Raw genomic sequence first — 22,589 nt, 5'->3', positions numbered from 1 at the left:
GGCGTGTACCAGATATCGTGTCAATGTGGCAAGTCCTATATTAGTGAGGCGATGCGTACCGTCGAGGATCGATGCCGTGAACACCAGAGGCACACTCGACTGATGTATCCGAGCAAGTCGACGGTCGCTGAACATTGTTTGTCGGAAAATCGCGCTATGGAGTATGAACGCACGAGGATTCTGGTACAGACGTCGAGATACTGGGACAGCGTTGTTATAGAGGCCATCGCAATTCACACCAATGACGACCTCATGAACCGTGACTGTGGTTATAATCTTAGCAAGGCTTGGGAACCAGCGATTGGATTAATTGAGCAAACATATAATTGTGATGACCACAGCAGACAGAGACATCACACCGACGTCATCTCAGACGCCGTCGCAATCTGTTCCACCGCGTGACCGTGGCGCGGGGCGCGGACGGCGGAGGGAGTGCGCCGCGGGCAGAGGGTATTTAAATCGGCCGCCGCTGCGACCGAACCCAGTTCCCCCTGAGCAGCCATAGCGTACGGATCTCCGTACCGGCACGTTCACAGGAGCTCAGTCCATCAGTTCACCTGATGATGGCGACATGCATGATCGCCGAAATATTGTGCCCGTTGGACACTGTACACCGGCAGTACACGCGTGAATATTTTGATTATAATTAAACAAATTCAGAAAACACTAGTATAATTTTTCATTTTAGGAAAATTTGGACTACTTTTATCAGTCGAAGATTAGCTGCTTCAAAAAATACAGTAAATGTTTATGATCCCATTACTAACAAATTTTAGAAATACTATTAAAATATCCTTACATGAAAACTGAAAATATAAATATTTATACACAGTTCCATAATAATATTACTAAACAAGAATAAAGTAAATACACTTGTGTTCAGAAAAAGCAGAACACTTTGAACAATGAGAGGTAGGATATTCATATGCACAGGACATGTGCTTTACTACATTCTGCAGAAATGTTTAGTATTTCAGTCACATTGTTTCAACATGTGTCCTGTTGTGTGAATGGCGTCCTGTGGTGTAGTCATCCATGCTGCATTCATCTGTTTCCAAAGTTCATCTTTGATGTTGGCAGTGGGTCACAGCAGTATACCTTTGTTCCACCATATCCAACACAATTTATATTTTCGACAAGTCTTATGATCTGGTTGGCCAGGGCTAAAGGCTGACATGCTGTTACACCAAGAAGGCAGGTGTTCATTCAGCAACATGTAGTCATGCATTGTCTTGCCGAAAAATGGCTTCACTGATATTGTGCAAAGAAGGTTATGGTTACAGGTAGTAGGACATCATTCACATAGGTCACACTGATCACAGTGCCCTGGACATGCACCAACTGTGATTTGTCATTGTATTCAATAGCATCACATGCAATGATCCATTGAATTGCTATTGTATGTCTTGTGTGAATGCAGGCACTGTATCGGTGCTCTTCCTGTGTACAGTGAACCGAAATGCTGCCATCATTATTGAGCAAACACAATATGGATTTGTCATAAGACACTGTCTGATGCCATTTATGTTCCCTGTGGCGCCTTTCCATATTCCATACACTATTGGCATCTACCCACATAACCCATGCCACAATAAACGATGACGGTCTGTCACCCTGATAGTGTATGATCTGTTACTCTGTTCCACAATTGGACCAGAGCCGAGGAGGATGCAGATCTGTCCTGCAATGCTATTTGGATGATGTGTCGATCTTTTGGGTGGAGTGGGGGTGGTGCAATCTGACATCTCATCATGTTCTACAGCTCTCTGTGAACCATTCTGCTCACACCTTTTGCACTGCTGAAACAGATTGTTTCACATGAGCAGCAATTTCTCAGATGGAACCATGACGTTCTCTCATGGCAATAATGCTCCTTCTTTCAAACTCACTGATCTGAAGTTACAGCTCACTCATGTGTCCACAAAAAACTAAAAATCCGAATACAGTCAGTGAACACAGTACATAAACAACAGTACAACAAAACACTACACAAAAAAGCACAAACAGTGACAGAACAATAACGACACAAAGATTACAGGAAAACAAGAAAAAAAAATTCAAGATGGTACACAATGACATACAAACACAAACTCACAAATAAAATAACAAACATTTTCAAAAGACAAGGGATAAACATAGCATTCAAAACAGGCAATTAAATCCAAAGGTACATTTCAAAACTAACAGAAACCACAAATATCTATCAAAAAGCATGAACATACCAACTACAGTGCAACACATGTGATGGAAGGTTTATAGGACAAACCAACAGGACATTTGACACCTGACACAAAGAACATATCAGAGCATGGGAATAAATGAGCCACTCAACTTTTGCAGAGTATTTGAGAGAAAATAACCACAAACCTACTACAAGAGAAAATGATATGAAAATAATTACAATAAATAATGAAAGACATCTCTTAAAATTACAGGAAAATTATCGTATATACAAATCAAAGGCTGGAAAGAAACAACTACTAAACGACCAAGTAAATATGACTAACAACTCACTGTTTACACTGATTGCTCATAAAATAGACAGAAATCCCAACAAATGATTGCACGTATCATTCCACACACACACACACGCACACACACACACACACACACACACACACACACATATTCACAAAACAGTTGAATGCAGGAAAACTATGTATTAAAAAGATGGCAGTAACAGTGATGTGTAACGTAAAGAGTGAACTGAAAGTGAACTGTAAGATGTCTACCTGGTTGCCAGGTAAGAAAAAGCAGTTTGCTTAGATACAATGAATTAGAAGTTACCTGTAAGTACCTTTCCATTTCATAAGAAAACGTTAAGGAACTGTTTTTAAATGTATAACCTAGATGTGAAACCATAACCTATGTGTAAAAATGGACAAATCATGTAATGTTTCATGACACCCACTGAGCATGCCTTGTAAAAAAGGCGAAACGCGTCTGGGAGCATAAATAAAAATAAGAAATTCGATACGCTGCATGCAAAAAAAGACATTTTCTCTTGCAACAACTGCAATTTATATACATCTGCTGCGAAAATGGCCACTACAAGAAACGTGTTACCGATAATTAGGCCTCAATATTACGTTAACTTACACATGCAACTAAAAAGACATGTTGAGGTTTGCTGCATTAAATGTTGTATGCCTATGCTATGCAGAAAATTAGGCTTAGCGTAATAACTTGGAAGAAAGGGTAGTTATACTGCTGTTCATACACGCTGATCAGCCTGAACATTATGACCAGCGACCTAATATCGATATAAACCCGTCCAGGCGATAGGAGCGTTACTTGGTGTGGAGTGACTGCTAGCCAGAGAAGCACATGGTGAATGGAATATCAGTGAGTGTGCTGTCCGTGTGTACAATGGGCAAGATGCACAACCGATCTGAGCATGACTGAGGGCAGTTTGTGATGGCCTGGAGGCTCGGCACGACTTGTCGGTTGTTCGAGGAGTGCTGTGGTGAGTGTCTTCAACTCGTAGCGAAGACAAGGTGAAACCATGTCTAGACGTCGTGGGGTCGGGTGGCCAGTCCTCATTACAGATGCCGGATGTTGTAGGCTGGACAGACTGGTAAAACAGGACAGGCCGCGAGCTGTGACAGAAGTGACATCAGACATTAATGCTGGCAGAATGCAAGTGTGGCTGGGCACAGAAAGCTCGAAACACTCCAAACGATGGGTTTCTGCAGCCAATGACCCATGCATGTGCCAATGTTAACACCACAACATAGCACCTGCGACTGAAATGGGAACATGGCTATCGGCTATGGAAGTTGGCACAGTGTTGCATGGTCTGATGAAACCCGATATCTTCTATATCGTGCCGATAGGAGAGCGCGAATCCGTCGTATTCCAGGGGAACAGTACCTTCACTCTCATACTGCAAGACAGACATAATTTGCTGATGGCTCCATCATGCTCCGGTGAACATTCATGTGTGCATCCATGGGTCCAGTGGAGCTCGTGCAAGACACCATGACTGTCGAGCAGTATCGTACACTAGTTGCAGACCACGTACAACCCTTCATGACGATCATGTTTCTCGATGGCAATAGCAGTTTTCAGTAAGATAATGCGCCATATCACAAAGCCAGGAATGTTGCAGTGCCGATGGTACTGTTATCGACGACTGTGCCGCTAAAGCGGAGTTACTGAACGCAGTTTTCCGAAATTCCTTCACCAGGGAAGACGAATGGAATATTCCAGAATTTGAAACACGAACATCTGCTAGCATGAGTTTCTTAGAAGTAGATACCTTAGGGGTTGCGAAGCAACTCAAATCGCTTGATACGGGCAAGTCTTCAGGTCCAGATTGTATACCGATTAGGTTCCTTTCAGATTACGCTGATACTATAGCTCCCTACTTAGCACTCATATACAACCGCTCGCTCACCGATAGATCTGTACCTACAGATTGGAAAATTGCGCAGGTCGCACCAGTGTTTAAGAAGGGTAGTAGGAGTAATCCATTTAACTACAGACCTATATCATTGACGTCGGTTTGCAGTAGGGTTTTGGAGCATATACTGTATTCAAACATTATGAATCACCTCGAAGGGAACGATCTATTGATACGTAATCAGCATGGCTTCAGAAAACATCGCTCTTGTGCAACGCAGCTAGCTCTTTATTCGCACGAAGTAATGGCCGCTATCGACAGGGGATCTCAAGTTGATTCCATATTTTAGATTTCTGGAAAGCTTTTGACACCGTTTCTCACAAGCGACTTCTAGTCAAGCTGCGGAGCTATGGGGTATCGTCTCAGTTGTGCGACTGGATTCGTGATTTCCTGTCAGGAAGGTCGCAGTTCGTAGTAATAGACGGCAAATCATCGAGTAAAACTGAAGTGATATCAGGTGTTCCCCAGGGAAGCGTCCTGGGACCTCTGCTGTTCCTGATCTATATAAATGACCTGGGTGACAATCTGAGCAGTTCTCTTAGATTGTTCGCAGATGATGCTGTAATTTACCGTCTAGTAAGGTCATCCGAAGACCAGTATCAGTTGCAAAGCGATTTAGAAAAGATTGCTGTATGGTGTGTCAGGTGGCAGTTGACGCTAAATAACGAAAAGTGTGAGATGATCCACACGAGTCCAAAAGAAATCCGTTGGAATTCGATTACTCGATAAATAGTACAATTCTCAAGGCTGTCAATTCAACTAAGTACCTGGGTGTTAAAATTACGAACAACTTCAGTTGGAAGGAGCACATAGATAATATTGTCGGGAAGGCGAGCCAAAGGTTGCGTTTCATTGGCAGGACACTTAGAAGATGCAACAAGTCCACTAAAGAGACAGCTTACACTACACTCGTTCGTCCTCTGTTAGAATATTGCTGCGCGGTGTGGGTTCCTTACCAGGTGGGATTGACGGAGGACATCGAAAGGGTGCAAAAAAGGGCAGCTCGTTTTGTATTATCACGTTATAGGGGAGAGATTGTGGCAGATATGATACACGAGTTGGGATGGAAGTCATTACAGCATAGACGTTTTTCGTCGCGGCGAGACCTTTTTACTAAATTTCAGTCACCAACTTTCTCTTCCGAATGCGAAAATATTTTGTTGAGCCCAACCTATATAGGTAGGAATGATCATCAAAATAAAATAAGAGAAATCAGAGCTCGAACAGAAAGGTTTAGGTGTTCGTTTTTCCCGCTCGCTGTTCGGGAGTGGAATAGTAGAGAGATAGTATGATTGTGGTTCGATGAACCCTCTGCCAAGCACTTAAATGTGAATTGCAGAGTAGTCATGTAGATGTAGATATAATGCAGTCGTTCGAGCAACACAGTGGCGAGTTCCAATTGATGTGCCTCCTCCCCCAAATTGCCAGGTCTTAACCTGAGCAGCCGTGCGGAGTGGCCGCACGGTTAGAGGCGCCATGTCACTGTCTGCGGGGCCCCTCCCGCGAGAGGTTCGAGGCCTCCATCGGGCATGGGTGTGTGTGTTGTTCTTAGAATAGGTTAGTTTAAGTTAGCTTAAGTAGTGTGTAGGTCTAGGGACCGATGACCTCAGCAGTCTGGTCCCTTAAGAACTCACTCACACACATTAACCTGATCGAGCACATTTGGGATGTGATTGAAAGTGGCGTCAGAGGTCATCGTGCCCGCCCTCGGAATTTACGGGAATTAGGTGATTGTGCAGGTGTGGTGCGACTGCCTCCAGCCATCTACCAAGGTCTCATTGCTTCGATGCCACTAGCGTCGCCGCTGTTATCCAGGCCAAAGGTGGACTTACCAGGTATTAAGGAGGTGTCTTAATGTCCTAACTGATCAGTGGTAATCATAGGACGACAATAATTGCTTATGTTGATAGTTTTGTATCTACCATCCATTCTACAGATTGTCATTGGCAAACAGCGAAACGTATTTTTTTCTATTTTTCGCCTACTTTAGACCTCAAGTCTTCCATTATTTAGCGTTTTACTTTAGGTTTTTAAGAGGCTGTTGTCTTGATAATCTTATTTTTACAAATGTGCCATAAAGTAATGCAGGAGGCAGGCGACCATTATTATAATTATCAGTAGTCCGCTGATGTTTGTTTCACATACTAGTGGAACATTGTATCTACTTGTCCGTCTGCTTAGCTGGGTGGTAACATGCTTGCCTCCCCTGCAAACGGTCCCGGGTTCGATTCTCGGCCTGGTTGGAGATTTTCTCCGCTCGTGGACTGGGTGTTGTGTTCTCCTCATCATCATTTAATACTCATCACCGGCACACAAGTCGCCCAGTGTGGCGTCGACTGCAATAAGACTTGCACTTGGCGGCCGAACTTCCCCGGATGGGGCCTTCCGGCCAACAATGCCATCCCCTCATTTCATTTCATACTGTATCTACGTGCAACAATAGGTCCTGCATATCTGATGACGGACAAATTCCAAAACGCCTCATATGAGCAATATCTGATGTTTGAGTTTTACAATTGCGACCCAGTTTAACTTCTTTTGCTATTGCTCTTTTGCTGTTATAGACGTATTTAATGTAGTTTATCAGACAAACTCCAGGTTTCTCTCCCACTTGCATGTACGTATTGTTGTCGTTACATTATTTATTTCGTTGCCTACTTGTTTAGAGTGGCGTGCAGTTCGACGCAACGATCACCATCCAGCACAAAGCTTTAACCTGCCAGGAAGTTTCACTAAAGAGAGCTACACTGACGGAAAAAATCTGAAGTACCAAGGAGTTGTGCAAAATAAACGAAAGTTGGCAGGTGTGTTTCTACATCTGAAAGATAATGTCTATTCAAATTTCGCCCCAGTCGAGCAAGAAAGCACTAGTGGCGCCACTGTGACGATGCAACTGAGGTTTGCTTTAAACACATGCTGTAAAGGTCGTGAGCGTTAGTTAACTTTAAGACTGGACATGGTAAGATGATGTTAGTAAAGAATGCCTTCAAGGCGACAAAGAAGCTATTATTAACATCTCACTGAGCCTGAAAGAAGCTGTGTAATAGGGCTATGAGAAGCTGAATGTTTCTTCTTCGATATTGCAAATGTTCAAATGTGTGTGAAATCTTATGGGACTTAACTGCTAAGGTCATCAGTCCCTAAGCTTACACACTACTTAACCTAAATTATCCTAAGGACGAACACACACACCCATGCCCAAGGGAGGACTCGAACCTTCGCCGGGACCAGCCGCACTCGATATTGCAGAAAGACTTGGCAGAAATGTGGACATTGTAAATGGTTGTTGGTAGCGATGGTCACGAGAATGTTTGGTTGCAAGACGATCAGGCTTCGGCATTCCACTGGCCCCTAAGCACCTCCATTTGCGACTAGAATGGTGTCAAGTGAGATCTCGTTGAAGGGCAGGGTGGAGGTCTACTGTGTTTTCTGATCAAAGCTGGTTCTGGCTTAGTGCCAGTGATGATAGTATGTTGGTTAAAAGGAAGGTAACTGAGGGCCTGCAACCAACCTATCTGCTTGCTGGATATACTGGACCTACACCTGGAGTTATGGTCTGGGGTGCAATTTCGCATGACAGTAGGAGCATTTTCGTGGTTATCCCACGCACTCTTGTTGCACTTACGCCAGTCTGGTCATTCGAGTAGTTGTGTTGCCATTTATGAACAATATTCCAGGGGGTGTATTACAACAGGATGACGCTCGCCCACAGACAGCTGTTTTAACCCGATTTGCGCTACAGAGTGTCGACATGTTGCCTTGTCCTGCTCGATCACCTGCTGTTTCTACGATCAAGCACATAAGGGATATCGTTGGATGACAACTCCAGCCTCATCCATAAACAGCTTTAACCGTCCTTGTATTGACTGACGAAGTGTCATGGAAATTCTTCCCATATACTGACATCCGTCACCTGTAAAACACAATGCATGCACCTTTGCGCGCTTGCATTCAACATTCTGGCGTTTACACCAGTTATTACTGTACTGGCGTTTCACATTTGCAATGGTTTATCTCACGCTTATGTTAACCAGTGATCTTGCAATGTAAATCACTTAAGTATGTTACCTAGAGAAATGTATTCCAGAAATATTATTTCTCTACATTAATTATTTTTTGGTGTTTCGATTTTTTTTCTGCCAGTGCATTTACCTCCTTATGAGGATCCCTCAGTCATGTGAATACGTCTTCGTCACTTGTCAGTGATGTCTCAAATACACAAAAATGATTTGGTCCACTCAGCGTGCAGGTATCTGCAAAGGATGCAGATTTAAAATACTTTGGTAAAAGACGAATCATGCCAGGTGAATGACTGGAAATCTGCGAATCAGTTCCACAGAAAAAGTATAGAGCATTGGATGTTGAAATTTTGTTGTCAAAGAACAAAGCATCTGTCTTAAGTAGACGGATACCGTTGAAACCACTGCTAACAATGAGGTATTATAGTAACATAGCTTATTCGAGAAGCTCAACCTCAACCTTGCTCGCCGCGAAAATAGAGCAGGTGTATATCTGCAAAGCAACTTTTTTTTAAGAAATGAACACACCGCCATTTGGATGAATTGTTGTTTATTTAATTACGACCCAGGTTTCTGTCTTTTATGCCATTTTCAAGTGACTGAGTTTATGTCATTAACATATATTGCAGGACGTCAAGCTCAAAATTGGTCATAAATTAAGAAAAACATTCGCTCCCCACGAATGTTATCAAAGTGAAATCGTGGACAGGTTGTAGCGCATTACAGAAAATGTAACTCAGGGGAAACTAATACTGTTTTCGAAACTTCCTGGCAGATTAAAACTGTGTGCCCGACCGAGACTCGAACTCGGGACCTTTGCCTTTCGCGGGCAAGTGCTCTACCAACTGAGCTACCGAAGCACGACTCAGGCCCGGTACTCACAGCTTTACTTCTGCCAGTATCCGTCTCCTACCTTCCAAACTTCACAGAAGCTCTTCTGCGAAACATGCAGAACTAGCACTCCTGAAAGAAAGGATACTGTGGAAACATGGCTTAGCCACAGCCTGGGGGATGTTTCCAGAATGAGATTTTCACTCTGCAGCGGAGTGTGCGCTGATATGAAACTTCCTGGCAGATTAAAACTGTGTGCCCGACCGAGACTCGAACTCGGGACCTTTGCCTTTCGCGGGCAAGTGCTCTACCAACTGAGCTACCGAAGCATGACTCACGCCCGGTACTCACAGCTTTACTTCTGCCAGTAAGTTTCATATCAGCGCACACTCCGCTGCAGAGTGAAAATCTCATTCTGTAATACTGTTTTCGATTAGAAAAGGTTGGTGAGTACAACTGGAGCTTGAGAAGCATAGTTACATTATCCAAGCTTCTTCTTACATCATTCCGAACATTCGAACATAAGCTTTCATGTCATTTTGACATGTGTCCTGTAGAAAGAACGTAGTGTAGATATATACATCGACGAGCAGTTGTACGGCCTATGTTTATTACTAAAGACATCATTAAAGCACTGAACGGCTGGGCTATGGCGATCATTCCCGTGTAGTTCGTACATGGTGGAGAAGAGCAACTTGAGAAAGATTAGAAAAGATGAAAATGTAAAAGTCGATGGCCTGAACTAAGCTTGAATCCTCCCTACCACCCGCCCCCCCCCCCCCCCCCTTGCACATGTAGTTGAAACATTTCCAAGAACTGGTGAAATCAGGGTACTATTGCAACTCCCTTGTCATCGACTGCTTTACGGTATTGTTTAAATTAGCTGGCATTTTACAGCGAACTGACTGGACTACTTCCGTCAACATTATACCAGTGGCATTGCTATCTCAATCTGTGTCGTCACTTCCTCTGCTCAAAGCACTGCCCCTGGCATTTCCCTAATAGGATACTTTCTAGAAGCGAAAATTTCTCCAATGTCAAGGAAAAAGCATATATCAGACGCTAATTCAAATTAAGGACATACTTTAGACATGTCTGCAGACTTTACACAAATCTATGCCGCGTTTGAATTTCATAATTTGTACGTCGTTACTGTAGGAGGTAAGACTTTAAACTTCATACAAAAGTGGGTTAAATACTGACCAAAAAAATCTGGAGCTTAGCATAGTAAACGAAAATGCGATAAGAAATTTAAGAGCACCCAGTCGCCGAGGAAAATATTTTGGTACTCAATGAAAATAAAAACTATTTCAATGAGTTCAATGATTTTCGAAATTACTTCCTATTAACCAATTACACTAGCCCCTCTCCTCACGTTCGGTTTGTGGAATCGACTCGTCAATACTTGATGTGGTTTACGAAATACATCCAGCGGTAATGTTAGGGGACTCACCCTGTATACAAGTATTACATACATGAAATGTCAGCGACAGAATTTAAAGCTATTTTCTGTCACTGAGGAGTGTGGAGCACTCTCTGCAGAGATACAACAGTGCTGCCACTTCAGACCTTAAATGTGAGATGACTCCTAATTTAAATTAATTGTAATTCATGGTGTTCTTTATTATTTATTTCTATGTTGTGTTAAAATATTGAGCTCTTCTAATGGTGAGCCTATTACAGAAGATTCACATCATACATTTTTGTGCGTAAATAATGTGTTTTGAAAACTAGAACATACTAGCGCAACTTTAGTGTAAGAAAAGACTGTTCTTTTTTCACAGTACTTTGGACAGATTCAAGATGGCCTGCGCAAAGTGGACATACACATATGGCAGCAATGGCTGTGTGAGTCCGTGTGGCATGACATCAATTACAACGTCCACCCTACACAGATCTGTGCAATCCGTTTCAAGAATAACAAGCACTACGACGCTTGCACTGTAAGTAAAAAGTATGCACGGACGAGGAAGGGCCATTTTTCGGCCTCTTACAGAGTGGGGGAGTTGTTGTACCTGGAGGATAGTGTGCCTAGGAACACATGATGTTTCCTAATCAGTGTTTCAATCTAGCGACTGATTTTAGAAACACATGAAGGAGGATAGTGTATCTTGGAAAACTTGATGTTTCCTGGTCAATGTTTCAATCTCGCAACTGATTTTAGAATCACGTGAAGGAATGGGCTCTAGGAATCGCCATAAGCAGTTTCTGGGACTGTGTACTGTTTTTATTGTTGAGAGACCTGAGGTTCTGTTTTGTGTAACTTTTGTAAATATTCCGAGTTGTGCGTATTTAAGTGCTATTTAGTATATTAAAGATGCCTAGAGGATACTGTTAATTCTTCTGTTACTGTGTTTGATGGTGAGTAAAATTCCTTACTTATTTAATACTAATTGCATGACGTGTGAATCGTTAAGCCACACTTCGTTAGTTGTGTACCGTCTTGTTCCCTGAAAAAGAAGAAGGTCTTCAAGCATGGAACACTCGATATTTGCAAACGGATCGACATGCAGCACCGCACCGCAATTCCCTCATCATCGCACTAGGTCTGTACCCGGAGGCACCGAGTGGAGATGCTGGAAGGGGGAGGGGAGAGAGGATATAACAGCAGCACCGAGCAGACAGCTCGTGGGTTGCATGCACCTGGAAAACCCATTGTGTTTATTGTTTTAACAGTGGAAGCAAATTGTTGTGTCAGTGTGCACACACTATGAGCAAACAGGGATGTGGGAACCTGAAGAGGGCAACTGTGACAGGAGGCACAGCAGCGATGTGGCCCGAAGAACTGGCTGAGGAAGAAAATCTTGCAACACGAACTGGGTCGCACCCTTAGCAACCACATCATCATCGTCAACTCTGCCAGCTGTGATAAGATGGATGAAGACCGACTGCCACACAATCAGAAAGCAGACCACCTTTGACTGAGATGCTTTGACACCGCCTATATTTGTCCGGTATCACGCTGAAGACTAAATGGACTTTCTTTGCACACTCAAAGACACTGTGAAATAAAACATTATCATCAAATGCCTTGTCCGGCCCTGGTAGCTGAGTGGTCAGTGAGACAGAATGTCACACCTAACGGCCTGGGTTCGATTCCCGGTTGAGTCGGAGATTTTCCCCGCTCAGGAAGTGGGTGTCGTGTTGTCCTTATCATCATCACTTCCTCCCCATCGACATGCAAGTCCCCGAAGTGGCGTCACCTCTAACGACTTGCACCAGGCGAACGGTCTACCCGTTGGGAGGCCCTCGCCACACGGCGTTTTCATCAAATGCCTTGACAATGACGCTCTACTAGGGGATCGAATGGACTCTGCGCTGACTATGAGGCTCTCAAGCCTCTCCGCAGGCAATACATTGTTCTAGGACGAGAGAAGATGCAATCAAAGAAGAAAATGGAAGCAGTCAAGGCACTCTTCATAGGGCTACTGTGGCTTTGAAATAGATACACAATCTGGAGAGGTATGCTACCCGCTGGGTTCAGAGATGTGGCTGTTAGTCTACAGAACAGAACCCATAAGAAGAAGAACATGTCCGGCCAAAAAAAAAAAAAAAAAAAAAAAAAAAAAAAAAAAAAAACATATAACAAGATCGCCAAAAGAAGAAGCTGCCACGCTTGATCTAGTCTTGGATGTAGACATAGCTGAGCACCAGAAAAGAAGAAAGGAAGCCAAACAGGTCTATGAACTGAAAAAGTTTATGGGTTTTGAAGTGCAAGTGGAGACTCTCCCAGTGGGACTCGACATTTAGTCGCAGCGCTATAAGTGCCAAGAAGAGGATTATGTAGAAAAATACTGCTGCAATCAGTCAGTATGTGCCGAGTGCTCTGGCAAGCACGCCAGTCAAGCTTTCCGAGAGGAAATAAGACCAACTTTCATGCGCCCACTATGGTGGTTATCATGTAGCATGATGGTGCGGCTGCAGAGTCTTTGCTGGCCGACACCACGCCAGCGAAATGCAACAGTGGATGACGTTCCAGGCAAGAAAGAAGACGTTGCAGACCAGCTCGGCAGCGACCCCCGTCAAGAAGAGCCGTCGAAGGAGGTGAAGACGCGGCAAGGGCGCAACTTCGCCCGTAGAGCAGACTAGACGCGAGACGGAAGCAGTCCCGCTCCTGGGCGGTCAGCTGCCCACAACGTTGGTGAGAATGATGGAAGGAGTAACCAGCAGGACACTACAGAATCAAGGCAGTGAGCACCAGATCACAGAGAAGTCCAAGACACTGCAGTGGCAGAAAATGACGCACCAACAGGATATGAGAAGGACGACCCTTGCGCCGACATCGACGCCGCTCTATAAGAGGCTGACTCCCACTTTAGTATGAGGCTCCACACAAAAATGGAAGCGGCCTGCCTCCTGCTGAGAGAGGTCTAAGATCGCTGACAACAAGTAGATTCAGGTGTGGTGCAGATGGGCGCACAAATCGTCATATGGTGGCCTCATGCTGCAACACTGAGAGATGCAGACCTGCCCTGCTAGATCATACAGCAAGAAGCTGATGACGAGCAAATGTACAGCACAAATGCCAGAGACCAACAGAAAAGACAGCATCTCAGTCATCCGAACAGAAATAACTAACCAAACTATCGAATGCTTCAACAGCTGTTATTGAGTAATAAGCACGTAATGGCAAGAATATTCTATTCCAAACGAAGAGGAACAGGACTACAAATGGCAACGTAACTGGCTGTTCTACCGCCACTTTGTGGAGAAAGTCAACGCCCAGTGACCAGAACTCACCACCAAGAAGAAGATTTCTCTGGCTCAAAGTGATGACCCCTGAAAAAAAAAAACAACAAAACAAAGTGAAGCCACCGCAGTTAACCCAACAGGTGGAAACACCAACAGTTCTGGCCAGGGTTTTTGAAATGTTCGCTGCAGCTACAAGTTGAATGACCGAACTACCCCTTGAGACTCCGACTGCAGTTCTAATTGGGAGACGCTAGCAAATATTCCCTACCCCCCTCCCAAAAAATAAAAAACAACTCTTGGCATAATCACAAATAAAATAAAGATAGGAGCAGAACGATCTTTGTTTAAGGCATTGGCTGAGAAAGTGTAACTGTGCATGCACTAGTTATGCCAGCCTTCCTCAGTCAGAGAAACGAATGACATGCTATAAAAAAAATATCGCTCAGAGTTTCGCACTGGTAGCAGTATCACTGGCTTCACCCGATCGTTGGTGCTGAAGACACCTGAGGCTAAGTCTCTGTTTTGAGATGCGACAGCAGAATGGTCATGTCTTGGTCAGGCAGGGCTGTCAATGACAGTGTCTCCACTGACATAGTCACCACTGCCGTCAGCATTACCACAGGTGAAGCGAGCGCCGAACCTGTAGGCGACCCCTGCATTCGGCGCCATCTGACGCATGTATGCTGAACTACGTGGTCTGGTATAGCTCTGGCATTACGAGTTACTCTGATAGAGAAAACTGCCTTTAAAAGCAAAATATCATGTTTCTACTTGCGCCTATGCCAGACAATAAGAGGCAGCTCAAGACGATTACAGGCCAGGAAAATGTGTCCTGTATGGCGACAGTCAGCATGATCATCTCGATATACTTACGGAAAATCCAGTTGCAAAAGGGAGATGCCAGTGCCGCCACCATTCGTGTACTCACCTCAGACGAATCCAACATCTGTGGCAATGCCCTACATCTGGACCTCCAGGAAAGTATGCAGGTAATAAGTCGTAGGGTGAACTAGATGCCGCCATCGCCAAAGTCATACGAGGAGATTAGTGTGCAAGGCAAGGAGCAACAGCAGTTTACTGACGTTGTCCTTTGCATCTCAGTAAGTACATGACGATGCCAAGGAACTTCTGACTGAACACCTTGTCACGGAGGCTGTACCCTGGGATCCCAGAGGGCGCGAGACTATGAAGGAGACTATGCATGGATTACCCCTTGCTTGTGACGACACGGGTTTTACAGAGTCATAGACCTGCATCAGGTGACAAACAGGGAATGACCGCTGGTCAACCAGTTTTTCGGCTCAACCTGGCACAAGAAGCACAAAGACATGTCTGGATACTGACGTGATTAGATGTCGAAGTCGCACCATCGTTCCTGGAAAGCAAGGCTTCTGCTGACTGCAGCTGGGTCATGTGGCGAAGTTTTGCTGAAACGCTGAGATGCGTGCAAAATGTTCACAAACTCATGTATGGAGCACATGCTCCTGTCCAAAGGTCACTGCACTAACACATCTCAGCTGCGGTGGCAACCATGTGGCCAGCTTTCGGGGACGCCCACACATAAAGGGGTTGCGCCACGAAAAGAAGTCAAAACGTTATCACGGAAAGAAGTCCCACACGACCGAACCTTCCATCCCTGCCCCACCAAGAAGACAATGAGCACCCGCTGCTCAAGCAGGGGACGCCAACAGATCGACAGAGCACGCAGCAATCTGCGAGAGGATGGTGGAAACAATCTGAGTGCTGTCGAAGCATTTCGTAGCTGCCCTGATGGCGGCCATGGAGGAAATCCTCCAGCTGATCTCTCACACAACCATTTTGATAGCGCCACACCCCATTGTCGTTTGAAGGAAGCCAGAACCTGGGGATAGGAGAAGAATGCAAAATCGCAACGAATTGACAAGGCTGCTGCAGAGGAGCCGATGGATGAGTCTGCACCTGTCCGCTCCAAAAGCCAACAGGTCATCCGCCGCTAGACGTCCGCACCACAGAGTTGCAGCTCGCCTCATGCGACGCGAGACCCAGGAAGAGAGTGCTAGAAACACGAAACATTCAGAAGCAGTCCACAATACCTGCAGAACAGCGTACTCATGGAACCTTGTACATGTTCAACACCAAGCAGGTCTTCCCTTGGCAACAGTAGGGGCAGCCACACCTAAGACACCTGCTTCCTCAGCCATACCGCAATGGGCTGCTGGGATGGACAGAATCAAGAAAAGCACACAGGGCCAGACGGGCAGCATCTGTGGACGGGTCCAGCAGTCGCTTCCGAAATCTGCCCACACGTGCCAGCATACCCCTATAGCAAACACAAAAGCAACCCCATGCAGGCACAGAAACCCACTTACTGGCGGCTGTCTGGGAAACTTCCAAGTTCGAATAAAATCGTGAACATTCCTTCAGATGCCAAATAACCTGTGTCCCAACAGCATAATCTAACCCCAACATAAACACCAATGCATTGAAAATCAGCGAAGCTGATTGTCCCTGTTCAGCAACGCATATAATGAAAGTTATCATTCAGTCACCAGGCATTCCTGAAGATGGCAAGAAGTCGACTTGCCGAAATATCGCGTCTTTTAGACGACGCCACCTGACTGAATAACCGCGAACTATTGAGAATTAAAAATATAATAAAAACCGTCTACACCACATAAAATACACTGCCAGAAAAGGATATTAGTACACCGTTTCGGACATTTCCAGTTGTCTCAAAATTTCTTGGTGCCGCAGTACATATTGGAGTATAAGAAATGATTACATTTACATATTAATAGCACAAGTTGTTCTGAGGTACAAAGTATGGAAGGATGCTCAAACACCCATATCAACATACTGTCCTGCCTCCACAGCCACCAGTGCAACCACTGGCTAGCATACAGTCGATCGTACAGATGTCGAATACTTTCCTGGGATACGTTATACCATGCCTGCTCGACCTTTTCATGTAGTTCTGTAAGAATTGTTAGTTGAGCCGCATGAGTCACTTCTTATCTCGACACATCCCACATGTGCTTGATATACACTCCTGGAAATGGAAAAAAGAACACATTGACACCAGTGTGTCAGACCCACCATACTTGCTCCGGACACTGCGAGAGGGCTGTACAAGCAATGATCACACGCACGGCACAGCAGACACACCAGGAACCGCGGTGTTGGTCGTCGGATGGCGCTAGCTGCGCAGCATTTGTGCACCGCCGCCGTCAGTGTCAGCCAGTTTGCCGTGGCATACGGAGCTCCATCGCAGTCTTTAACACTGGTAGCATGCCGCGACAGCGTGGACGTGAACCGTATGTGCAGTTGACGGACTTTGAGCGAGGGCGTATAGTGGGCATGCGGGAGGCCGGGTGGGCGTACCGCCGAATTGCTCAACACGTGGGGCGTGAGGTCTCCACAGTACATCGATGTTGTCGCCAGTGGTCGGCGGAAGGTGCACGTGCCCGTCGACCTGGGACCGGACCGCAGCGACGCACGGATGCACGCCAAGACCGTAGGATCATACGCAGTGCCGTAGGGGACCGCACCGCCACTTCCCAGCAAATTAGGGACACTGTTGCTCCTGGGGTATCGGCGAGGACCATTCGCAACCGTCTCCATGAAGCTGGGCTACGGTCCCGCACACCGTTAGGCTGTCTTCCGCTCACGCCCCAACATCGTGCAGCCCGCCTCCAGTGGTGTCGCGACAGGCGTGAATGGAGGGACGAATGGAGACGTGTCGTCTTCAGCAATGAGAGTTGCTTCTGCCTTGGTGCCAATGATGGTCGTATGCGTGTTTGGCGCCGTGCAGGTGAGCCCCACAATCAGGACTGCATACGACCGAGGCACACAGGGCCAACACCCGGCATCATGGTGTGGGGAGCGATCTCCTACACTGGCCGTACACCTCTGGTGATCGTCGAGGGGACACTGAATAGTGCACGGTACATCCAAACCGTCATCGAACCCATCGTTCTACCATTCCTAGACCGGCAAGGGAACTTGCTGTTCCAACAGGACAATGCACGTCCGCATGTATCCCGTGCCACCCAACGTGCTCTAGAAGGTGTAAGTCAACTACCCTGGCCAGCAAAATCTCCGGATCTGTCCCCCATTGAGCGTGTTTGGAACTGGACGAAGCGTCGTCTCACGCGGTCTGCACGTCCAGCACGAACGCTGGTCAACTGAGGCGCCAGTTGGAAATGGCATGGCAAGCCGTTCCACAGGACTACATCCAGCATCTCTACGATCGTCTCCATGGGAGAATAGCAGCCTGCATTGCTGCGAAAGGTGGATATACACTGTACTAGTGCCGACATTGTGCATGCTCTGTTGCCTGTGTCTATGTGCCGGTGGTTCTGTCAGTGTGATCATGTGATGTATCTGACCCCAGGAATGTGTCAATAAAGTTTCCCCTTCCTGGGACAATGAATTCACGGTGTTCTTATTTCAATTTCCAGGAGTATATATATATATATATATTGTGTGTGAACTATCTTGTTGGAACAACTCATTAGCGACCCCCCCCCCCCCAGAAAAGCCAAAGGCGAACAAGAAGTGTAGCTTATCACACCACAGACCATAAAGCGTGGGGTGAGGCCAGTGTGTCTTGACGAATGCATCTCCAGCAAGTACTCACCAGGTCTACGTCGTACAACAGATGATCATCACCTGTATGCAGGCAGAATCTGCTTTTATAGCTAGAGATCGTGGTGCACCATTCCATCGTCCAAGTGGTACTCTGTGGTGTGAGGGGAAGACGGGCTATAGGTGTGTGTACCTACAGTCCCACTGCTAACAACTGGTTTGACACAGTTTGGTGTGTATGTCTGTAGTCACATTGCTAAAAACCAGTTCGCAACATTTTATGTTGATGTGTCTGGGCTCACAAGGCCTCTTATCTGTGCTATGGCAGCTGTCCAACCTGCCATTGCTGCTCTTGTAATATGACGACCCTGGTGGGCGTCTGTCCAAAATTCTGAATCAGTATGGCCATAAGAAGAAGCCACCACTGTTGACCTGATCTTGTCTTGGCTGTAGACAGAAAAGAAGAAAGGAAGCCAAACAAGTGTATGAACTGAACACGTTCATGGGCTTTGATGCCCAATTGGTGTCTCTCCTGGTGGGACTCGACATTATTGCAGTGCATTGCTGTAAGTGCCAAAATACTGTCGCTGTCAGCCAATGTGCGCTGAGTGCTCTGGTAAGCACGCTAGTCAAGCTTGCCAACAGAGGAAATAAGACCAACTGACATGCACCCAATCTCGTCTGCCTACAGGCGTCAGAATGTTCACTTGACTACTGATACGAGCAACATTGCACAACCGATGCATGAATGTATTTGAGAAATGAATTTTTGTAGAGGTAAGTTCAAATTTCATTTGTGAAGGTAAAGATTTGCAGTTTTATTCGAACCTTTAATATTAGTTGCTTGTATTTTTGGATTATAATGTGTTTCGATAAATAATATGGTGTAAATTTCGATTGCAGTCAATAGCTCTATTAAAATACTGAGATTTCTGTTTAGAGATGTGAATAACAGTTTATTCTGATAATTAATATTTTTAAGTTGACTGAAAAGAAACGTGTATTACGTTAACAATGATCCGAATATACCTTTTTAAAATATGATTTTCTACACATACTACAAACAACTTTGTCATGTGATCTTTGCAGGGTGATGAAGGGGGACCGCTGCTCTATGAGGGAAAGGTTGTGGGGCTGGTGTCGTGGGGGCACTTTTGTGGCGAGCCTCCCTACCCCTCAGTCTACACACGTGTCTCCAGTTATCTGGACTGGATCACTGAGAAGACCAGTGGATCACGGGTGTAGTACTAGAGACGATGACTTTGTATTTGCAACAGTTCTTAAATACTTATAAAATTAATATTGTGCTTTATAAGAATTTGTTAACGATATTAACGTCTGCCTGGGAGTGACAAGAAAATTTCGCCCAAAACATTATTTGGTGACTGTCTTGTACTCAGTCTGTGACACTGGCTCAAGCTCACTCACATTCGTAAAACTTATCCATTAATTATAATAAATGTAATTCAGCGCTCATCTTACACTTGTAAATCACTTTTCTTCTTTTCCATATTTTACGAAAAACAAATGTTATCTCGTAGGCAAGCAGCTGGAACATTATGTTGCTTTCAACCATATCCTTCTCTTATTTGGATGTTCTTAACAGCAAATTTACCGTAACAAATTTGGCACTTTCAAAACGTAGACTATGCAATTTTCAAGAGTCATACAAAGAACATCAGCGATCAGAGCACAACATTTACCAAACTCAGCAGATGCTAATCTCACTCCATTCCATTTCATCCAACTGTAACGCTATCTGACGCAGCTCTGAAGCACTTGGCACCAAAAATGCATTACATATTGCAAGTCCAGCTTCCTATATCTAGTAAAAAACCTGTTTGTACGAGTTACTACGTTATTATTGGGAATGTAAATACTTATTACTTGTGAAATTAACGTGAGAAGATTAGGATCGCCACCGACTCTAGCCACACAAGTAATCAAAGATTTGGCAGAGTCGAAAAAAAAAAAAATTGACCACAGAGCAAAAACTCATAAAAATGCATACGTTGTGATGTCGCTCATAGGGGATGCGATGTAATTAATAGTACTGCCCGTGCACTCTTTACGACCATCAAACATTTAAAATAAAATAGAAAATGCATGGACACTGTGCATAAGATCAGCTCCCACCAGCACACCTCATAATATGACTTAATCTAAAGCCTTTGCTTTAAAATAAAAGGGGTAACTAATCACTGGACCTGTGCGTAAGGAAACGTGTTCGATGTGCTAATGGGAAAGCAATGAGGTCAGTGGCTTAGGTGCAAAAACGTAACCTCGGGACACAAGAGAAAATTGTGGATAACATCATTTATTCCTAAGATATGGATGAGGCATGTACACAACTCCTGATAACATTAATTCCTAAAACATTAAAGAAAAGGATCGATACATTCACCGTTATAATCTACACCTAAAATCATTGGTGTGAATCATTCATACAACTACTGTTGCTTGATAACTGGTCGCAACAACTCGTAAAGCGGTACACGTTTCGCAATTCATCCGCGTGCCCACGTGGTTTGTGGAGACGCAATTTCTAGGTATCGTGGCCAAGTTGCAAAAATATCACATCACACAATCATGAACATTCTTTAACACAAACATGGGATCGGACAGTTAGTGATGACGGTAGCCCGACAAACTCTAATGTTCAACCACGTGGTTCGCTCCCCACGGACAAAAGATACGTTAAGCAAGGAAAATTTACGAGAAGGCAAAGCTATTAATATTTAGTAAAATAAAAGCTTATCCAGGCACAGCTGAAGGCAGACAGACATTCATACAGAAGCGAGTGCTCACTTCTTATCGACACCTTTGTGTGGTGGATCCAAGTATGCTGTAGAAATTTACTAACAGAAAAATCTGCCAAAGTTTTGCATTCCTTGCTGCGACAAGGCAGAGCAATCTTTCAGAGTTGAAAAGCGAGACCAAAAGCTAACAGCTCTCCTCTCGCCAAGTAACAACGCGCCACGCGGTCGGTGTAACTCACCCTTGTTCGACTGGAGCACAGCTGTGGACGCTTCCAGTACCGGCGGCAGACTGCCTCCCTTTTTCTTTTCCAGCCTCTTCCACGCTCTGCGTGGCCCGGAAAAAGCCAAAGATGCCATTTCCGCCACCAACCTAACGCAGGTGGATTTCCCACGAGTAGCGCAAACCTCTTTGTCTACTTGACCACTACGAGAGTTGGCTATTCTGTACAACTGCTGCTGAATCTGTATGACTATCGCAGACTTTCTGCAGCAGACTAGCCACCATCTAGCAACGTGAGACACAACCACATTCATTCAATCACACCAGTAAGAGAGTTATGAGAAAAGAGAAACAAGAAAAAGGAAGAGAAATGCTAGTGAAAATGGGCTACCGAACTAATGAAAGGTGGCTACAGGACCCTTTCAACCATCTAGAATAGTGTATGGTAAAAATTTGTACTAACATGACTGTCTCAAGTGAAACTCTTTCTGAAATTTCATTTATAATTTGTTTTCTGAAAAATAATTACTTAAGTAATGTGCTTTATTATCAATCACAAATGTCACAAAATTTTGACAATTTCAAAAATAGTACCTTCCTGTTATTTTATAAAATCTATAGCAAAATAAGAAAAATTATGAATGAAGACAAAAATTTTGTTTACTTGAGAACCGAAGAATAACAATATTACATTTACCGTAAATTTGTTTTAGGTCGTTTATGGTAACAATTGTGGATACTTATTGTCATGGAAGAAGATTGATATTATCAAATATGTCAATATAAATTATAAAAATATAGTAACAGAATTATTATTTGGTAATCAGATATCTTCAGAAATATCTAATTTAAGAAATATGTCATTTAAGTAAGAAAATTGGCCCAAGCGTGGTCAAAATTTATACGGAATCGACTGTTTTGGTTAATATGGGAAAATTCCGAGGAGGCTAGGTTCGTTACACAGTGCAAGGTGAAAAAATGCGATTAAGTTGGTCAGCCGTCAAGTTTCAATTACCAGTTCGAATAATTGAAGGTGAACATTCGCCCTTCAATATGATATATTTGTCACGAGAATGGATGACGTGGTGGGGGCCATG

The 22,589-nt window shown here is 44.5% G+C and overlaps 1 protein-coding gene across 2 annotated transcripts in view; it reads left to right on the top strand.

The window, feature by feature from the left end:
* Window positions 1-20,004, top strand: part of LOC126282890 (hypodermin-B-like) — an 86,637-nt gene extending 66,633 nt beyond the window's left edge. For both annotated transcript variants that reach the window (XM_049982230.1, XM_049982229.1), the window contains exons 6-7: window positions 11,040-11,198; window positions 19,603-20,004. In XM_049982230.1, coding sequence (XP_049838187.1) covers window positions 11,040-11,198; window positions 19,603-19,758 — 315 coding nt within the window. In that variant the 3' untranslated portion in view covers window positions 19,759-20,004. The remainder of the gene's footprint in view (window positions 1-11,039; window positions 11,199-19,602) is intronic.
* Window positions 20,005-22,589: the final 2,585 nt, after the last annotated feature.

This window comes from Schistocerca gregaria, chromosome 1 (genome assembly GCF_023897955.1).
Source record: "Schistocerca gregaria isolate iqSchGreg1 chromosome 1, iqSchGreg1.2, whole genome shotgun sequence".
NCBI lineage: Eukaryota > Metazoa > Arthropoda > Insecta > Orthoptera > Acrididae > Schistocerca > Schistocerca gregaria.
The sequence above is the reverse complement of the archived record's forward strand: the minus strand, read 5'-3'. Positions and strand labels throughout refer to the sequence as shown.